The 19,543-nt window shown below is 41.3% G+C and overlaps 1 protein-coding gene across 1 annotated transcript in view; it reads right to left on the reverse strand.

Annotated features, from left to right (window-relative positions):
* LOC122815018 (kinesin-like protein KIF21A) overlaps positions 1 to 19,543 on the reverse strand; it is a 1,294,913-nt gene that overhangs the window by 1,040,966 nt on the left and 234,404 nt on the right. The window contains exon 7 of the mRNA XM_044087270.1: positions 2,550 to 2,588. Within this exon, the coding sequence (XP_043943205.1) occupies positions 2,550 to 2,588 (39 nt within the window). The remainder of the gene's footprint in view (positions 1 to 2,549; positions 2,589 to 19,543) is intronic.

The following is a 19,543-nucleotide window of genomic DNA, read 5'->3' on the forward strand; positions in this document are numbered from 1 at the left end:
TGCAGATGACTCCGCTATCATTACTGTTGCAGACAATCCCTCTGACCTGCTTACCCCGACTCAAACCTCCTTTAACTTCACAGAATCTTGGCTCATTAACAACCAACTTCCACTAAACCCTAATAAGACACAACTTCTCCTATTTCTACCTACATCTCTCTACCATTTAAAATCCTCATTCACCATCACCTCCCTTAACAACACCTCTCAGTTGACCACCACACAAAGCTCCTCAGAGTAATTATCGATGACCAAATTAAATTCAACCTTCATGTACACCACTGTATCAAAAAACCCACCAAAAGCTTGGCCTACTTACTCCCAACTCTAGAATCTCACTTGCCCATGTGTCTGAAGAAAATCTTCTGTACCTCTCAAAACTGCAGGTGCTCTAGTTAAAAACAACTTAAGTTGTTGTTCAACAAAAATGGACAAAGGCTCGGTGACCCATCCCCTACCAGCTCCAATGGGTTGCATTGGTGGATTAGCCTTCCTTTTATGTATTTTAGGAAGACCATGAAGGGATGGAATCACTGGCTGTTCTACCATCATAAAGTCATACAATTTCTTTGTCAACATATTAGTGAGCAATAAATCACACAGAAAAACATGCACTTCTTGTACAAAGCAATTAACATCATATTTAGATAATGGTATACAAGTATTAAAATCACCTAAAAGTTCTAGCATGCTGTTCAAGTAAGAGACAGTGTCCATAACAACAATCGCTCCACCTTTATCAGCAGGGCGTATACAAATGTCAGTATTTTCACTCAGTTGTTCAAGCGCTGCATATTCATCTCTAGTGAGATTATAAAAAGTCTTACTGCAAGGCATATTAAGTGTTTTATAAAAGTAAATTTCGCATGCTTTTACAAATGCCTCAACAGTTGAAGGAAGTTGAGGATTAAACAAACTAGGTTTCTTTAACTGCTGATGTTCGTTGTTCACTTCCTTGAAACATGGCTTTTAAGGCTACCTCTCTTGCAAATTTTCTTAAGTCAATTAAAACCTCACTAACCTGGGAGGATCTAGCAGGAACGAACGATAATCCTTTATTTAAAACACTAAACTGGGTATCTGTTAACATAAAAGAAAAAATGTTTATAACTAGAGTTTCCGCAGTTTTACCCAAGAATCCATCCCTCGCTGCTCCATTGATGGTCTCCGTTTGCAGCCTTGGCTGGGAGAACAAGTCAGCCTGGGAGTGGACGGCAAATTCAATCGTGCTGGTAACTTTTCTTACAAGATTGCTCTTGATTTTATGTGACAAGCCTTGGTGGTCATACTATTACTGTACTTTCTACATTAAACTTTTCAGTGAAAAAAATAAAGAAAGGTCCCTAACAGGGTACTCGCAAGCTAAACACTGGCACTGAAAATGATGGAGGAGATGAGACTTCTTTCTAAATGATTCAATGACAAGAAAGTTCTAAAATGTGCACGATGCATCCCACTTATAACAGCATGTTCATATGCTTTAGCAGAAGTACAGCACAATAGGTAAGGAAGGTGCCCAAAAACTTCAGTATACTAGCCAGAAATCCAGCACCTTTGGCAGGATACGTCTCACCTAGCTTTTGCTGCAACAGTGATCTCATGATGAATATCTTGCTTTATTTTTTCAATTACAACAGCATATGCCTTAACTGTTATAAAGCTACAAAATAATCACACCAAGTGTAGCAAAGCAAGACTTCATGAGCTGTGATTCAAGCAACATCTTGGTTTAACACATTGCACACCTGTCATTTCCAGCTATCTTAGTAGACAATTAATCAAACTATTAATATAGTGGTAGCCACCAAACCACACTTTTAAACCCCACTATTGCAAAATTCAGATACTTTAATTGTGATAACCAGCATGACTTACAGTCATCTTATTTTAGGTACACCTATGGTCATGACACATTTTAATAAATAGTTATGCACATTTTCTTCACTAAAAAGTAAAACTCAAAGTAATCACTCCATTGTATTAAAAATATTACATGTTGGCTGATCAGTGAATCAAACAAATACATTCCAAACTAAAAGCACAAAATAGGCAATGCAAAATGTTACATGAAGGCAAAGAAAATGTTAGTACAAATTGCACTGACACATTTCAGTGCACGTCTGGTAATGGTGCCATACAATTTACAAGCGCAACTAATTTACAGTGCAATGCAATGAACAAAGTCATGAAAACTTTTTCATGTTTTTGTTTGAGTAATTATCAGATAATTCACATTTGGGGACATATTTTTTAAAACTGAGACTTTGTCACTGGCAGAGAATGAGCTAGTGTTAGTTGTTTTAAAGAAAAAATAAAGTGAAAATAATGTTAGTGCAAAATTAAGTCACCAATGTAGAATGAACTGAAATTAAATTATCTCTGACATGACAGAACACTTTTAACATTAATGGAACACTCAAATGATCAAGTCCAATTTTTTTTTTTTTTTTAAGGAGACTCATCTGTAAAACCAGTAGTGGGATTTCCTTTTGTGTGTGGCAGCTACTTACTAAATTAATGTTAACAGAAAATGTGAGAGATCATCAAACCTTCTCTCTTCTGGGCTGCTTTCCTGAAGCTGCTGTAGCCTTTAAATGCAGGAGGCACAACAATGGAAGGCCAAAGCGAGGATAGGGCAAAGCAGAGCACAGTCAAATGATAAGAAGGTAAAAACGACACATGAGCACATGAATTCTGCATAAAAAGTCCCTGTCACAATACAAAAATGTGTAAACAGAAGCAATAAGAGTTGTTTGCAGTTAAATGGAAAAAAAATAAAGCACCAACAATGAAATTCAGTAGCAGGCAAGCTGATAATGCAGACATTTTAAGTTTTAGAAAACAAGTGTTTGGGAAACAGTTTTAAAATTCTACATTCATAAACAGGAAGTTCTACCTCATTAGAAATTTTTATGAATCCCCAAACATCTTTTTAAGATGACCAACTTCAGCCACTGCCTTTGCGTTTTATTCAATATGATTATTTGGCTCTACAGTATTAAATAATATGTAACTGTATCATTTACAAAGACCCATGCATGTAATATGGAGCAGTTATGTAAGGACTTACGCCAGCAGCAGTTCTTTGAGAAATTCTCTTGGCGCAGGTAATGTGAGCAGAGATTATGTACATCAGGCATGGCATACAACAGCAAAAGTCTCTATTTATACCATCAAATGAACCATTCTTCATACCTCAACCCATCACATGAGGTACTGGTACACAGGACACACTTACAGCCCAAGAAAGACTGGCCATAATAAAGCTAAGTGATGGAAAAAATAACTAGCTTTCACATAAAAAAGGATCTAAAAGTATGCAATAAAGGAAAGGAAGGTCAAAAAGTATAAAACTACTGCACAAGACTCATGAACTTTACTATTAATGCTGGATCTTACAACGGCATTGCTATACTATATAAAGAGATTACTATATAATGTAATGCCAACAGGACGAATAGACCATGAGAATTCCTAAAATACAATCTTCAAGGAAGAATACTGCAGGGAAAAGAGAAATAGCTGCTTCAATTCAATGTAGAATTCTTAACTAAAGCAGTTCCAGAAGAATACGTACAGGCAGTAATGCAATCGAAATGGTATGCACTAACAACAATGATAATAAAGTACAAACGTATTACTTAATTTTAGCATTACCTTTTATTAAAGTTCTTTACAATAAATTCAAAGGTTACAATTAAAAACAAAGCTAACGTAAGAATCTAAAATAATTTCCGTTTCCTTTTCTCCTGTCATTGTTGCCCCATGTCTGCTACCCATCAAGTCTCACCACAAATGAACAGAACCCATGTATTTCCTTACTTGGTTATGTCATATGGAATCAGGGAGAAAGCTGTGATTCAGGCAGCCACATGGATGCTTTACATCCTCACTAGAATCCTGGCAAAGACAGCATCTGCAATGGCCATTTCCCATCTTACTTTCTACTACTCTGCATTTTATTACCCTCTCCAGCACTCATGCAGTGAGACAGGAGTTTGATACCTCTATACTGCCACCATTATGAATGTCCTGCGTGTTCTTATACACAAGCACTAAAATGCATTTTTTTGCAGTCATCTGGGATATGCTTTTGTATCCATACTATTAGTCCCCTCGGGAGCTATTTCTTCCCGAACCCGCACAATACTATTTATTTTTTTAAAAAACATGTTTACTAAATTCACACATTTTGAACAATAATATGGGCATATACACATTAACAGAAAATAAAAACCATCATTGTAACCAGTGTTTACTATTTTCATGCGTTAACAATTATCACTCTGTCCAATACTACATAAATTATTCAAGTCCTGCCTTCCCTTAAATGTCACTCCTCCTGAACATCAGACTACTTGTATTGTTACCACAAACTCCATTTATTTTAATGTAATCCTTCCCATTTATAAAGATCTCCTCTCCAATTCTTGTAATACTTCAGTTACGATCGGTTTAGATTCTGATTTCCTCTGTCTAGTAATTAATTTTTGGTAGCCAATAGTATTAAAGTTAGTAAGGCCTTACTATATCTACGAAATTCAGATCCTATATCCCAGTCCAAAAGAATTATTTCCTAAGTTACAATCATTTGCTCCTCCAGCATTTCTGAAAAAGTACTGGGCAGAAGAGCTTTAAAATCTTTTAAACTCCCTACATTGACAAAAATAAATAAAGCAAATAAAAAATGTTCCCAATAACCTCTCTCTCCCTTCACACATCCAGCATTCACTATATACGCAAGGAAACATTCTCTGAAGTCTGCTTGGGACATAAACATACCTATGCAAAAACTTTGATACAAAAGTCCTGCACCTTCTGGACTTTGCTGCATACTTGGTAACAATACAATTGCTCCTCCCAACTGTTTCTTTGTATATTGCCATTTCATCCTCTCTTCCCAGTCTTTTCTAATCTCTTCTGATTGATTCTTGCAGGAATGACACATTATTTACACGCCCTACTAATTATCCCTTTTCAATAGCAGCTTCTGCTGTAGACTCAACTAAAAACTCAACCAGAGATGTTCTTTCACTTGGTAGTCACCTATCCCTTTCTCTTTGCCTATATTTTATCAGGCTCTGGTAGGGAAAGAAGTCTGTAAACTGCAGCTCAAACTTCTGTTTGGCCTCATTCCACCATATTATCTCTCTCTTCCTAGTTTTTTTTCTCCCAATCCCTCGGTTCCTTCGCAAATTTTCGGCAAAAAAATTCCAGCCTTTTCTTGACTATTTACTATGCCCTTACCTGTAGTAAACTCAATTGGTAAAATTTCCAATTCTCCATTCTCACGACGTAGTAATTAGAATTATTTCCGCTACTTTACAGATATGGTTTGCTGATATTGTCCTTATGGGCAGGCATCCAAAATACCATTCGCTATTTCCTAGTCATTTTCTTTACTTCGAACTTCCTCAGGACTACTGTCTGTTATTGGAGACTACCCTGTTGATTGATTATACATCACCATTTTTATCTCACTCCTTCTTATCTTGGCTAATATTACTGAGCCTCATCTACCTCTAACCTTGGCATAGTTAAGCCTCCCATAAACATTACTATTTTTCATTTTCATCGGTTTCTCAATTTCTGTAGTTTATACAAATGCTCACAGAATTTCTGAAATATCTCTAATAGGTCTGGCAACAACCCTTTCTGTTGCCGAAGTTGTTTTGTTAATACTTTTTGTGTTCTGAAGTTTTTTTAATCAAAAAATAAATACTTGCTTAACAACAACCTTTCTAAACTCAAACATATTATCCACATACCTCAATATTTGTCCTTGAACACTCCCCTTGTTCTTGTTGTGAGAGACCCCTTCTGCAATACTTTAACCTTTGATAACGCCTCTAAATAATTCCTACTACTTTCTTCCCATATCTCTTATTTCTACCATATTTTAAACTTTATTTTCATTTTATCCCACTCCCTAGCTATCCTTTTGAACAAATTTGCATCTTCACTTACGAATCTTGAAAAAATTCCACGACCCATTTTTAAAATTCTACTCTTTTAACAAAGTAGTGTCAGTGTCTCATTTTATTTCATTAGTCTGCATCTTTACCTTAGTCTTTACCTGTACATAATCTAAAATAATTATTTGATATGTTTCAAAAGTTTATGCTCCTGTGAAAAATAAGTTATGTCTTACCATAACGTTCCATCTGTGTTGTAGATCTTTATTCATTCATTATTGTTAGGACTTCATTTCTGTCCTCTGAACCGACATGGCCATTACCAAGCTCACACCAGGCAAAAACTCTCAGCTAAGAACTACCCATAATGCCCCTCTCATAGTCTCTTCAGATCAAGTTTGCCCACTCCTATAGAGTAGAAATAATAAAAGAAACAGTAGGAGGCTCTGTCTGAGCAAATACCTTAACTAAGGAAATTCTAACGTCCACCAGGAGTCCAGGCAGGGGGAAGGAAGGCAGGAAGTAATGAATGAATAAAGATCTACAACACATATGGAATGTTACGGTAAGATATAACTTCTTTATCTGATGTTGTAAATCTTTATTCATTCCTTACTGTTAGGACAGAGTCCCCAGCTACTTGAGTCCTGGGTGGCCCTAAGGAAGGACATTCCTGAGCACCATAGAACCAAAAGATCCTCATCCCCTGGAGGCCAAATCCAATTTGTAATGAGTGATAAAGGTATAAGGTTTTTGCCCAAGTGGCTGCTGCAGATATCATCCATAGAGGCTCTGGAATGAAAAGCTACTGAAGTAGCCATCGATCTAGTTGAATGAGCCTTTATTCTGGAAGGTAAAGACACTTTGTTCTGATGGCAGATGAAGGTAATGGCACTTCTAAGCCAAAAAGATAAAGTCATTTTGGAGACAGGCCAACCCAATCTCGGTCCTGCAAAGGCCACAAACAATTGCTCCGTTTTCCTGAAAGATTTAGTTCTGTCCAAGTAGAAACGAAGTTGCCTATGAACATCAAGGTTATGCAAAAGATATTCCCCTCTATTTGAATGGTGAGGTAAGAAGACTGGCAGGTCAATAGATTGATTAATTGAAAACCCAGAAATGACCTTGGGCAAAAAGGAAGGGTCAGTACATAAGGACACTCTTTCCTTATGAAAAATCAAGTAAGGTCTCTTGACACTCAAGGCCTGCAACTCAGATACTCTTCTCGCTGAGGTAAGGGCAACTAGAAGAAGAGTCTTCCAAGACAAAAATTTCATATCACATGAATTAGAAGGTTTGAAAGGAGGGCTTGTTAACGACTGAAGCACCAATGTCAAGTCCCAAGGCTCTATAGGGGGATTGACACAAGGTTTAACATGTAATACTCCTTTCAAGAAGGTTTTGCAGTCGGTGTGACATAACAGAAGAATTATCAAATCCATTGTGAAAATTTGCGATAGCCACTAAATGCACAGTAATTCTCGATGCTGAAGCTCCTGCATGTAATAGGGTAGTCAGGTATTGTAGGATCTTCTGAATAGGCATGGAGAAAGGGTCTATGTCATGAACTTTGGACTATGTAGAGAACCTAGCTCACTTACTAGAATAAATTTTCCTGTTGGAAGGTTTGTGTGAAGCCAGAAGAATCTCACGAACAGGAGATGAAATTATCAGGTAGCCTGGCAATCATCAGAAGTGGAGAAACCAAACTTTGAGCTTGAGGCTGTGGAGACTGGGGTGTATCAGCCCCTGTGGGTGAGCCAGCAGACACTGGGATTGATCCATGATCCACGGGCTGTGAATCAGATGAGGCCATGAGGATCACTTGGCTTCTCAACCTTTGAGCTTTCTGGAGGAATTTTGGGATGAGGGGAAATGGAGGAAAGGCATACAGCAGACCCATGGGCCAATCATGCATCACAGCATCCCTCAGTGACTCCCTCTGAGGGGGGAATCAGGGCAAAGTAGCTTCTGCATTTTTCATTTGGGGGAAAGCAAACTGGTCACAGCAAGGCCTGACCCAATGGCAGAAGATCTGATCCACTATTACAGGACAGAGGGACCACTCGTGAGGCATCAGAATGTTCCTGCTCAGATTGTCCGCAATAAGGTTGGAACTCCCGGAATGTGCGTTGCTATAAGAAAGCTGTTGGAAGCCATCACCCAGTGCCAAATTCTCATGGCCTCCTGACACAGGGGGCAAGACCTGGTTCCGCCTTGTTTGTGGATATGCCAGATGACTTGACATGTTGTCTGATTGAATTGCAATGGTCCTGGAAGGAAGGGATGTGCGGAAGGCTTGCAATGCCAAGACAACTGCCCTCAATTCTACGACATTTATGTACAAATTGGCCTCCATGGAGGATCAGGTGCCTTGGACGGTCTTTCCCTGGAAATGCCCCCCACACCCTAGCAGGGAAGCATCCATGGTCACCATGGCCCTGGGCTGGGGAAGGAAGAACGGTCGACACCAAAGATTTGATTCTGGCTTCATCCACCAAAGCATTTCTTTCTTGCAAAGGTTTGTAAGGCATCATGTGGTTGAGTGGATGGGTTAAGATTGACCATTGTGATGAAAGGTGCCACTATACTAGTCATGTGCAACCTCGCCAGTGGAACTAAGGTAATGGCTGCTGCAATAGATCTCAATAGCTGTAGTACAAGGCGTGCTGGCATAAATGCCTGAGGGAGGAGGACTTGAATCTGGCTTCTTATTTTTGAGAGCCTGTAAGGAGGAAGGGAAGCTTGACAAGATGTTGTTTCGAAGAGTGCTCTAATAAATTCCAGTGCTTTTGTTGGGGACATTTGAGATTTTTACAATTTGATCATGATACCTAAGCGAAGAGCAAGGCCTTGATTGTAAGAGAGGCTGTGAATGAGAAGATTCCTGGTCATGGCGGTAAGGAGCCAATTGTCTAAATATGGAAACACCTGGAATCCTTGTAGTCGGAGATGAGCTACTACGACTGCCATACATTTGGTGAACACTCTGAGGGCTGTTGAGAGACCAAAGGGCAGTACCCTGAACTGATAGTGACTGGCTCCCAGCCAGAAGCAGAGAAATCTCCGGGAGCATTTGTCCATCTTTATGTGGTAATATGTGTCCTGGAGGTCTATAGAGCACATCCAGCTGTCATTCCCTAGAAAGGGGAGGATGGACTGCGCCGTGATCATCTGGAATTTTTGAGGTTTTATAAATTTGTTTAGTAAGATGAGATCTAAGATTGGTCTCCAGTCCCCTGTCTTTTTTGGCAATAAAAAGAACCTCAAGTAAAACCCGGATCCTCTCTGGTCTGGTAGGACTGGCTGGAGGACTCTTTTTCTTAGCAGCTTTTCGATTTCTAAGGCTGCTACCTCCCTCTGACTGGGTGGAACATCGGGGATTCATTTGACAGGTCTGGGAGTAAGACTGAATGGGATAGGATAGCCTCTGGATATTATTCTCTGCACTCATGCATGCGTTGTTATGAGTTGCCAGGCCTGTGGGTGTGGGGAAAAATCGACTTCCGACTGCTTCCAGAAGAAAGCAATCTGGCTACTGTTCAGGAGCGCTGGTAGGGTCTTCCAGAGAAGGAATCTCTAGCGCCCTGGTTGCGCAGACCCCCTCTAATCTTCCGGATGAGTTGCCCCCTCTGCACCGGGGGTGGGGGTGGGGGAAGATTGCTCACCACGAGTGTCACGAAAAGATCCTTCGGACTTCCTGAACCACAATTTTCCTCCCCTCTGGTTCCTGGAATAGGATCACTGGGGGTGGGGGGGTGGTAAAATGTATGCCCACAGCAGACAAGGTCTTTTCATCTTTCTCACTACATGATAGTGTCTCTCTTACTTTGGGACCAAAAAGGGAAGATTCGTCAACAGGCGAGTTGACAAAGGAAGATTTAAAGGGGTCCGCGAAATCACACAAATGCATCCAAGCATGCCGTCTCATGACGATATCTGATGCAGCTGCTCAAGCTGCCCCCTCGATGGTGTGAGAGATCAAGTGCATTGAGGCGTTTGAGATAGATTCCAGGGTAGCCAGCTGAAAGGCGACAATCTCACACACCTCGTCAGGCAGTACCCCCACCAGAGAGGCAGACATTTCTGAGATTAGGTCTTTTTGGAGACAAGTAAAGTATGCCAGATAGTACAGTGATCGAATGGCAAAGGTCATTGAAGCGTGGGTCCACTTCCCCACGAGACTCCCTGTTCAGAAGATGAACAGTGGAACTATCTTTTGCCAGTTCCCTCTTGGTGGCCACTGGCATGACCATGGAATCAACTACTAAATGCTTGGACCAACTTGGCTTGTCTTCAGGAGTGGATAAAATTTTGTATGGCCTCTGGGGTTAGAGTTAGGCTACTGACTTCATTTGCACTTTTATTTCCCCCATCTGATGTAGGTGGCTTATGGAGGAGGATTCTTTGATCTGATTGACAGGTTCTATGTTGTCCGGGGCCTTCCAAGCATGCTGCATGATCAGCTTAACAATATCATCCACAGGTGGGCTCACCCAGGTAGTAGATGGCTGTGCAGGGAAGGCCTGTAAGAACACAGATTGCTCTGAAGAAGGGTTAGAGGACTTCCAGTCTCCCCTCTGCTTGAGGATTTTGAGAATGTCTCCAAATGAGATATCTTCCAGGGGAGACCGTGGGGACCCTTTTCCCTCATCGCAATCGGTGTCCTCAGTGATGGATTCCTCAGGGGAAGCAAGGTACTTCCTCTTGCACCATTTCTTCCGGCGTGGCTCCCCAGTGGGATCTTCTGAGGACGACTCCGGAGAAAGGGTTCCCTTCGAGGGAAGGTCTTGCATCTCCTGTCCTCAGGATCCCAGAGTAAGGGGGTTGGGACAGCTGCATGCTAGAGGGGGGTTCTGGTGTTGATGGAAGTAGTAAACGCACCGATCGTGACCGGCTGAGTTGGACATCTTACACCAGCACTTATCATACTGTTTAAATCCTAATTTAACTTTTTCAGACATAATGAAAAACCATACTAGTCCTAAGCGGCAAGATAAACAACCAAAAACAACAACAGTAAGGTTAGGGAGAAGAGGGTGTTTTTTTTTTTTTTTTTTTTTTTTTTTTTAAATAAGCAGACAGAAAAGTGAGGAGTACCAACAATGGTACTTAGAAATACCACAAGTGGTAGGAAAAGGCCTATCAAAGGTAGGGGAGAGGGACAGTGCCAACGATGGTATAAAAGGAACTAGCAAAGGTAGAGGGTAGGACATAGAAAAAGTACATGAGTTTACAGACGAAAAGATGAAATTTAGTGAAAACTGACTAAAAAAAAGGTACTGATAGAAATTATCACAAAAAACAGTACACTTAGCTTGAGAGAGAAGGCTTGGCATGTGTGACAAGGAACACGGCAAACAAGATCTAAAGAGACTATGAAAGGGGCATTATGGGTAGGTCTTAGGATGGCGCAAGCTTGGTAACGGCCGTGTCGGTTCCGAGGATGGAACAGAAGTCCTAACAGTAAGGAATGAATAAAGATTTACAACATCAGATATATAACTTCTATCCAATCTAACTCAAGTACTGTACCTTGAGGAATAATGTGTAAATTCTGTCAGAGTGCCTGCTACTAAATTCACATCTTCCATTCAAAATTGGCTCATATGTGGTCTTACGAAATCTACCCTCCTTTTGTTGTATTTTCTCTTCTAGGTCCCCCAATACATCCTCACTATTAAAAATCAAGTTCCAGTTCTGACCAATATTCTCTACTGAAAGCTAATATAAGAAATACCCTACTAAAGACACAAATATTTACAAGAATAAACAATAAAGTATCATCAAGTAAATACATAAATATGTTTACGCACAAAATTAATGGAAGTAACTTTATTCATTCATTCAAACGTGGGGTGGGGGGGACTGCATGCAACTTATCAATTGCTACCATAATTCTCTAGCTTCCAGACACTCCTTCCAAGGACTCCCCCTTCCCCGGGATGACAATTATTCAAGCATAAAAAGCAAATTCATGTGTCCTAAATTAATGTATATGTTTGGGGACAATATCATGTGACACTTTGCATTTAAAAAGCACTGAGATTAGTTGCTTGGGTGCTTAATGGAGCTAGCAGGGAGGAGGGGCATGTCCATCCTACGGCTGACGGCAGCAAAGTCAGTCAAAGACTGTAACAATTCTTCAGAGGAAGGAAGCAGGCCTGGGAGAGAGTGAGAGTGAGTGAGAGTGTGTGTGTGTGTGTGTGTGTGTGTGTGTGTGTGTGTGTGTGTGTGTGTGTGTGTGTGTGTGTGTGTGTGTGTGTGTGTGTGTGTATGTAGTGCACCAACCTGCCAAACGGTGGTAGCTTTCATCATGCTAGTGTACATGTGACCCACTTCAACTTGGGAGCCACAGCTTTAATAAACGTTACCCTGCCGAGAGAGAGGGGAAAAGTCAATAACAAATATCCTCTTCGCCAAGATGCTGGTGAGAACATAAGCATTCCTCATGGTTACCTAAATTATGGCCCCCTCAGACAGCTCTGGAGAATGGGCTCAAGTCTGATTGGAGAGAGTTGATTGTCAGCAGGCACAGCAGCAAAAAAAGACAAATTAAAACAAATGGGACCTTTACCAAAACCTTTGGAATGTAGATGTGTAAATAAAGATAGTGGAAGTTTTGAATACAGATGATGTAGTGGGGGGGGGGGGGGTCTGAGAAGCAAAAGAACTTTAAAGAGTTTATCTGACAACAATGACAAAAAGGAAAGAGAAAAATCTTTCTGATCAAAATAGAGCATGTGGTGGGGATAGACAACTAGAAATCATAAAAACTTAAGTCAATGAGAGAATATCTTTCAAATAAAAGAGAAGTTCATCCTACCATGGCCCAAACACAGCCCTTCCAATTGCTGAAAGGCTTCTAAAAGTAAGGACCTATAAATCAACAAAGTCTCAAGGCTTTAGGGAACCAAGTAATCACCAATATCTTAAAGCTGAAAATCTCTGACTGGGGTGTGTGCTAACTGAGCAGTGATGGCCATGAAGTTTGTAAACCTGTAAAATGGATCCGCTGCCTCACCCCATAACAAAAAGACTTGGGCTACAGTTTTTACCTCATGAATGAGGGAAAAATGACGTGAGATGAAGCCGCATTTAGACCTAAATGTTTCCTACTGTGCCTACACATACGCATTCACGCACATGTGGGGGCATGCACATACATCCATTTAGAGACAGCATAAAAGGCCGGTTACATATTACTGCTGTACTATGATATTTTTGTGTTTTCCCTTGTTTTTGATGCATTCAAGAAGTTATACTTCATCAAATTTTCTGTATTGAAAAGCATAACTCAAAAATGCCTAAAAATACATATACATATTTTCAGGGAGTAGGCTACATTACTTATATATACCAAGCGAAAAGTGAAAACCCCAAAATATATACTCTTGTCGCATATAGTCTACTCCGAGGCAATCTCTGCTTAACATACAAGGCCATGTCAAACCCAAAGCTGTTGGACATGCTACACTTAATGAAATCCCAATCCCTCAGAGCCACAGGTGCCAGGAATCCAAATACAACACCAAACATACTTGTCATAGGTGACTCCATAGTCAGACACACTGACGTCCCACTCACCAGGCTGAACAAGGAGAGGGTCACAGTAAGCTGCCTATCGGGCGCTAGAATCCGCCACATAACACAAGCACTCGGGTCACTCCACAGCAAGTACAAATATGACACAGTCATTGTCCATGCTGGTGTGAACGACCTGAGACGTACCTCCCTGGACTGCATGAAAAGAGACATAGAGGAGCTCTCTGATTATGTAGCCCAGGCAGGTATGACCCTAACCCTGAGCAGTATCCTTCCTTCACCAAGAATGATGCCACAATATAGAGACAAGATGATCAGCTTTAACAATTGGCTTAATGTCTGGTGTCATTCAAAGGGGATCCAGTGTCTGTCTGCCTGGGATGACATGCTTGACAAGCCACGCTGCTTTGCAAGGGACGGCTTGCACCTGTCACCCCTGGGATTCCGGATATTGGCTAAGGCTCTTGCCACCCCCATAGTGCCTTTTTTAGGCAAGGCTCAAATTCTAAACCTACCACCCTAGAAAACAAAATGGGAAGAAATTGAGGGTAATGCTGCTCAATGCCAGAAGTCTAAATCTCAAAATGCACGCACTCGAGGCCCTTCTCAGTATGGAGAACATCGATGTCTGTGCTGTAACTGAAACCTGGTTCAAGGCTCCTGAGAGCACCCGGCACTATTAGGTTTTACCTCATATCATGCGTTCGGCCCCAAAACCTGGACCACTCCACAAAAGGAGGGGTGTATCCATATTCATAAAGGATACTCACACCTCCAGGTTGGTGGCAACGCATGAAGCTTCGTAAACCATCCAGGTGCAACTAACAATAGGCAAAACTGCTCTACAAATTGTAGCATGCTACAGGCCACCCTCTCAAACTCAGGAACCCCACACAGCCTTCCTGAAGACACTGGAGGGTATAAATGTATCTCCAAACACCATCATATTGGGTGACTTCAACTACCCGAATATAGACTGGGAACATTACTCAAGCCCTAACTTTCTAGCCCAACGGTTCCTGGAGTTCATAAATTCAAATGCCATGGAACAGCTAGTCACTGTTCCCACGAGAGGAGAAAATATACTAGATCTCATTGTCACAAACATGGGGACAAAATGCTCCACACGAAGTATATCCCTCATTGGTGAGATCTGATCATAAACTAATCTCACTGGAAATCCACATCCCCTACCCCAAACAAAAAAGACCATAGTGAAGAACTTCGCTAAAGCAAACTTCACACTACTCAAGACTGGTGTGGTATCCTTCAAGGCCCCTGAGTCAGAGGAAACCACAACCCAAGCTGGAAGCCCTTACAAATGCCTTCTATGAACACCTCCAGGACTGCATGGATCAGGCAATCCCAAATAAAACCAAGACTCTTTCCACAAAGGGCAAACGTCCAGTCTGGTGGACCCCAGCCATTAACAAACTTTACAATAAGAGGAGAAAGCTATTACATGATAGAACAAAATCCATAAAAGGGAAGTCACCCCTGATCATTATTATTAAAAAAATACGAGCACTCATAAAATCAACTAAGGCCAATTTTGAGAGAAAAATTGCCATGGATTCAAAGGACAATCATAAGGCCTTTTTCAGCTATGTTAGGAACCTGGGTGGAAACTCACAGATATGCTCAGAATTAGTCCAAAATGATACAAAAATCACTGAACCCACAGACATTGCCAACATACTGGCAGACAGGTTCAGTGCAAACTCACCCCCTCCCCTAAAGGAGAGATAACTATCCCAGCCGAGTGTAGCCTCCCGGACATCTCAAATGCGCAGGTGAAAGCTGCTCTCTCTAAAGCTAAAAACACAGCATCAATGGGACCGGATGGTGTCCCCGGCTGTGTGCTACACGAGCTAAATGAGGAATTAAACCCGCACATAAGGCAGCTGTTTAATCTCAGCCTTACCACAGGATACGTGCCCAAGGAGTGGCGTCGGCAACTGTGGTCCCACTCCACAAAGGTGGCGCCTCACGGACCCTGGTAATTACGCCCCATAAGCTTAACAAGTCTAGTCTGCAAAGCTATGGAGAGGATCATAATGGAGCTCATAAACAAAGATATAGGGGACTTGCAGACATTGGACCCGACCCAGTTTGGCTTTGTCAAGGGAAGATCATGCCTTTGAACTTGGTCGACTTCTTGAAATAGTCACCAAGGCCATTGATGAGGGAAAGGCAGTCCATACAGCCTACCTTGACCTTGCAAAGGCTTTCGACACAATACCCCACTCGGGTATTGTAGAAAAACTTACCAGCTTAAATGTAAACCCATATGTCACAAGATGGGTTGCAAACTGGCTTAAGGACAGAACCCACAGGGTTAGAGTTGCTGGCGCTGTGTCAGACTCCAAGCCGGTCACAAGTGGTGTCCCACAGGGCTCGGTCCTTGGCCCCTATTGTTTGGCATCTACTTCTCAGAAGTACAGGCCAACATGGGAGGACTTTGGCTGACAAAGTTTGCAGATGACTGCAAACTGGGCCATAGTGGAAAGTGCATCGGACACTGATATCCTTCAGAAGGGACTCACGGAAACAGATAGCTGGTGCCAGAGCCATGGCCTGAAGTTAAACGCCAAAAATGTATAGTCATACCCTTCGGGAAAAACAAGGTAACCCCAAGCTACCATATAGGTGGCAATCCACTAAGCACAGAAGAGGTTATCAGGGACCTGGGGACCCAGGTTGACAGTGGCCTTTCTTTTGACACTCACATTGCTAAAGTGGTTAGAAAGACCTTCTACATTGCCCACCTGATCATGAAGGGATTCACATCCAGATCTAGTGAGGTCATTGTTCCCCTGTACTCTTCACTTATCAGACCAATGATCGAGTACAATGCCCCATTCGGGATGTATCTCACCCGACATCTGCAGCAATTGGAGAGACCCCAAAAGTTCCTCACCAAAAGGATAAAGGGACTCCAAAATCTGTCATATGCTGCCAGATTGAAGAAACTCCAGCTCTATTCAGTCGCATACCGTCTGCTCAGAGGTGACATGTGCCTGACATACAAGGCCATGTCCAACCCGGAATTAATGGACATGCTCCACCTCAAAAAATCCAAATCCACCAAAACCACTAGAGCAAGCGACTTAAACCTTAGCACGGATATAAATAGGACGTGCTGGAGGGATAGATTTATCACTCAGAGACTCCCTATGCTGTGGAATAAAATCCCGGTCCATGTGAGGCAGAGCACCTCGCTGACTCTGTTCAAGAGAAATCTAGACCTGTGGATGGGAGATCGTAGGTTTACCCCGGGAATCATCTCTGGGTCACTGCTGGACAGAGGCACAACAAACTAATGGGCACAGTATTTTTTCATATAAGGGGTGGCGTAAGCCACAATAATTTGGGCTAGGCTTATAAATGCCTTAGGGCAGATAGCCTAGTATAAACCTATGAACCTATGTCATCACAATAAACAAAACATGCTGGAGAGATAGGTTCCTGACCCAGAGACTCCCCAGACTCTGGAATAGACTACCCATACATGTCAAGCAGAGCGCCTTTTTGGCCCTCTTCAAAAGGAACCTTGATGATTGGATGGGAGAAAGGAAATTCACACCGGGGATCACGTCAGTCACCCTGCTAGACAGGGGTTCAGGGAAGTAAATAGTGTGGGAAGAAATAGCCAGGGAATTGTTATGGCTAGACTTGTATAGGCCCTAGGGCTGATAGCCTAGTACCAACCTATGAAAATGGTGCACCACTGGTTTGCACAGTATAAATGTATCTGGCTTAGACAAACTACAACGAAAGGACATCCAAGAAAAGCTGCTCTATTAACTCACCCTCATAGGTATGAGTATTTACTTCTATACTAGGCCATTTTATTGCTGTTTCACTGCACGTTTGATTACTGCTGTTACACACTTGTAGTTATTCCATGTCTGGTCATATTCTTGTATTCTGTTCTATTCTTAGGCATTCACTATATAACCAACTCAGTGGCACCAGCATCATCCTTGAAAGTGATAATTATATTCTACAGTTGTGACTACTGCTTTTAATTTCATTTTACTTGGGCACTTCTGATTATTGCAGTTAATTTCATTACACTTGGGTGCTTCTGATTACTACTATTAATTTCATTACACTTAGGTGCTTCTGACTACTGCTCTTAATTTTACCATACTTTGGCTACATCTGGTCATACATTAACTGTTACAGGTCATGCTCTGTAAACACTGCATTTCAGCTCAGTGGTATTTAGGCTACCTTTGAAGCGATGTGACTACTGATCTTTGGCATCCATGCCTTAACAGTACTTTGAGCAGAACTGCATTTTTCCTTACTGGTTGCGCTGTTGCTCATTACTTGTAACAATTAAGGTAGTATTGTGTGTTTTTGTTACCCTGTTGGTTATGAATAACCCTACTTAGGATAACATTTAAATTATTCCACCACTGTTTTTCACTGCTGCTACTAGTTAACCTTGTACTGCATTGATGCTATTACTAGACAAGTGGAAATTCATATCAGGATAATGAGTTACCTCTTTTTCTATTGCCCTTGAAGGTATTAGTGCTAACTTATCTGATATACCATTACTACACCTGCAGTTACTAGTGCAAGCATAACCAGTATACTGAGTACTGCCAAGTCATAGCGATTCAGATACATTAAGAACATGTACTGTTCATTAACAGCCTGACCACAGGATTGCTTTTTCTCTTTTGCACTTGTTATCATTAGCCTTACTATACCTTCATACAAGGGTACTGCTAGTCCGGACGCTCCTATTTCCACATTCTTGCCTTTATATTAGTCAAATCCTACATACCATTACAAGGCTATATTAATTGTAGTAGTAACACTATCAGATAACTTAAGAGGATTTAACTTGTCTTGTTCAACTCTGTTAGCAGTTAGAGTCTCAGTCAGTTCTTGCCTACTCAGATGCCAGCCTATTAGCCCTTGGTATTTTGAGGCAGTGTAGCAATTGCCTCATGGTTACTAAAAACCCAGTCAACTAATGTAAATAAATAAATAAATAAATAAATAATTAATAAATAAAAATGACGGGTCTATATTACGTGGTCGAATGGTCAAATAGTTGAATACGTAATAGTCAACCCGTAATAATCAAACCGCCACAATGTCGAATGGAAAATAAAAAATGAAAAACCCACCCAAACAAACCATTTAAATGCCCTACGCAGGGGGGCAAGCCCCCCTGCAGCCCCCCACTACTTAAATATACCAACTCCAAGATCGCACTACAGTGCAGACAATGGAAAACTTCCATTTCTGCACTGTATGGAGATGTCCACTGAACCGTTCGACATTGTGGCGGTTTGATTATTACGGATCAACTATTACATGTTCGACTATTTGACCATTCGATCACGTAATATACACCCAAAGTTACTTATTGCTGTCTCATAATGATTCAGGCTGTGTGATGCTTAAATACATCTTGAACTTGGAGGATGCCTCTCAACTTCTTAGCACAAAAAATAGAGACAGCCCCAAAATAATAGCAGAATAAAGGTGTCAAAATTAGGGAAATTTCAAATGCTGCTCTTACAAACTTAGAAAGTTGATAAGAGTAACAGATTTTGCATTAGCATGCAGTTTCTGAAGGATATGAAGTCTGAAACTCAAATGTCTGCCATTACTTAGTGGCTTCAATCCTCAATGATTTGTCAAAAAAACAAATTTTATGAGGAACAGGCCAAAAATATGAGGCATAAATTGGTCATTCTACAACATCTGGACAGTTTAGACATAAGACATGGAGGCTATTCTCGCATCTCGGATCCCATTTGGAAAGCAACACACATACTTATTGATAGGAAAGAACACCTCCACAATACCATCTTATAATGAGATTGTCAAGAAACTATTTAAGTCTCCTAGACACAGGACAAAGAAACCTCAGCCATTAAACCATACCACAGCATCCCCACTTTCAACAAGAAATTCTGCAGCCATTGCAAATACTCACAGTACTCACAAGGGTGCAGACTCCAAGCACTTAAGGCCTGCTCACTCTGCATTTACACAAGGTGATGTTTTGATAGGCCACTCTACTGTCAGACACACTGACATCATCCTCA

Source organism: Protopterus annectens, chromosome 11.part0 (genome assembly GCF_019279795.1).
Source record: "Protopterus annectens isolate FY-2018-M chromosome 11.part0, PAN1.0, whole genome shotgun sequence".
In the NCBI taxonomy this organism is placed as follows: Eukaryota; Metazoa; Chordata; order Ceratodontiformes; family Protopteridae; genus Protopterus; species Protopterus annectens.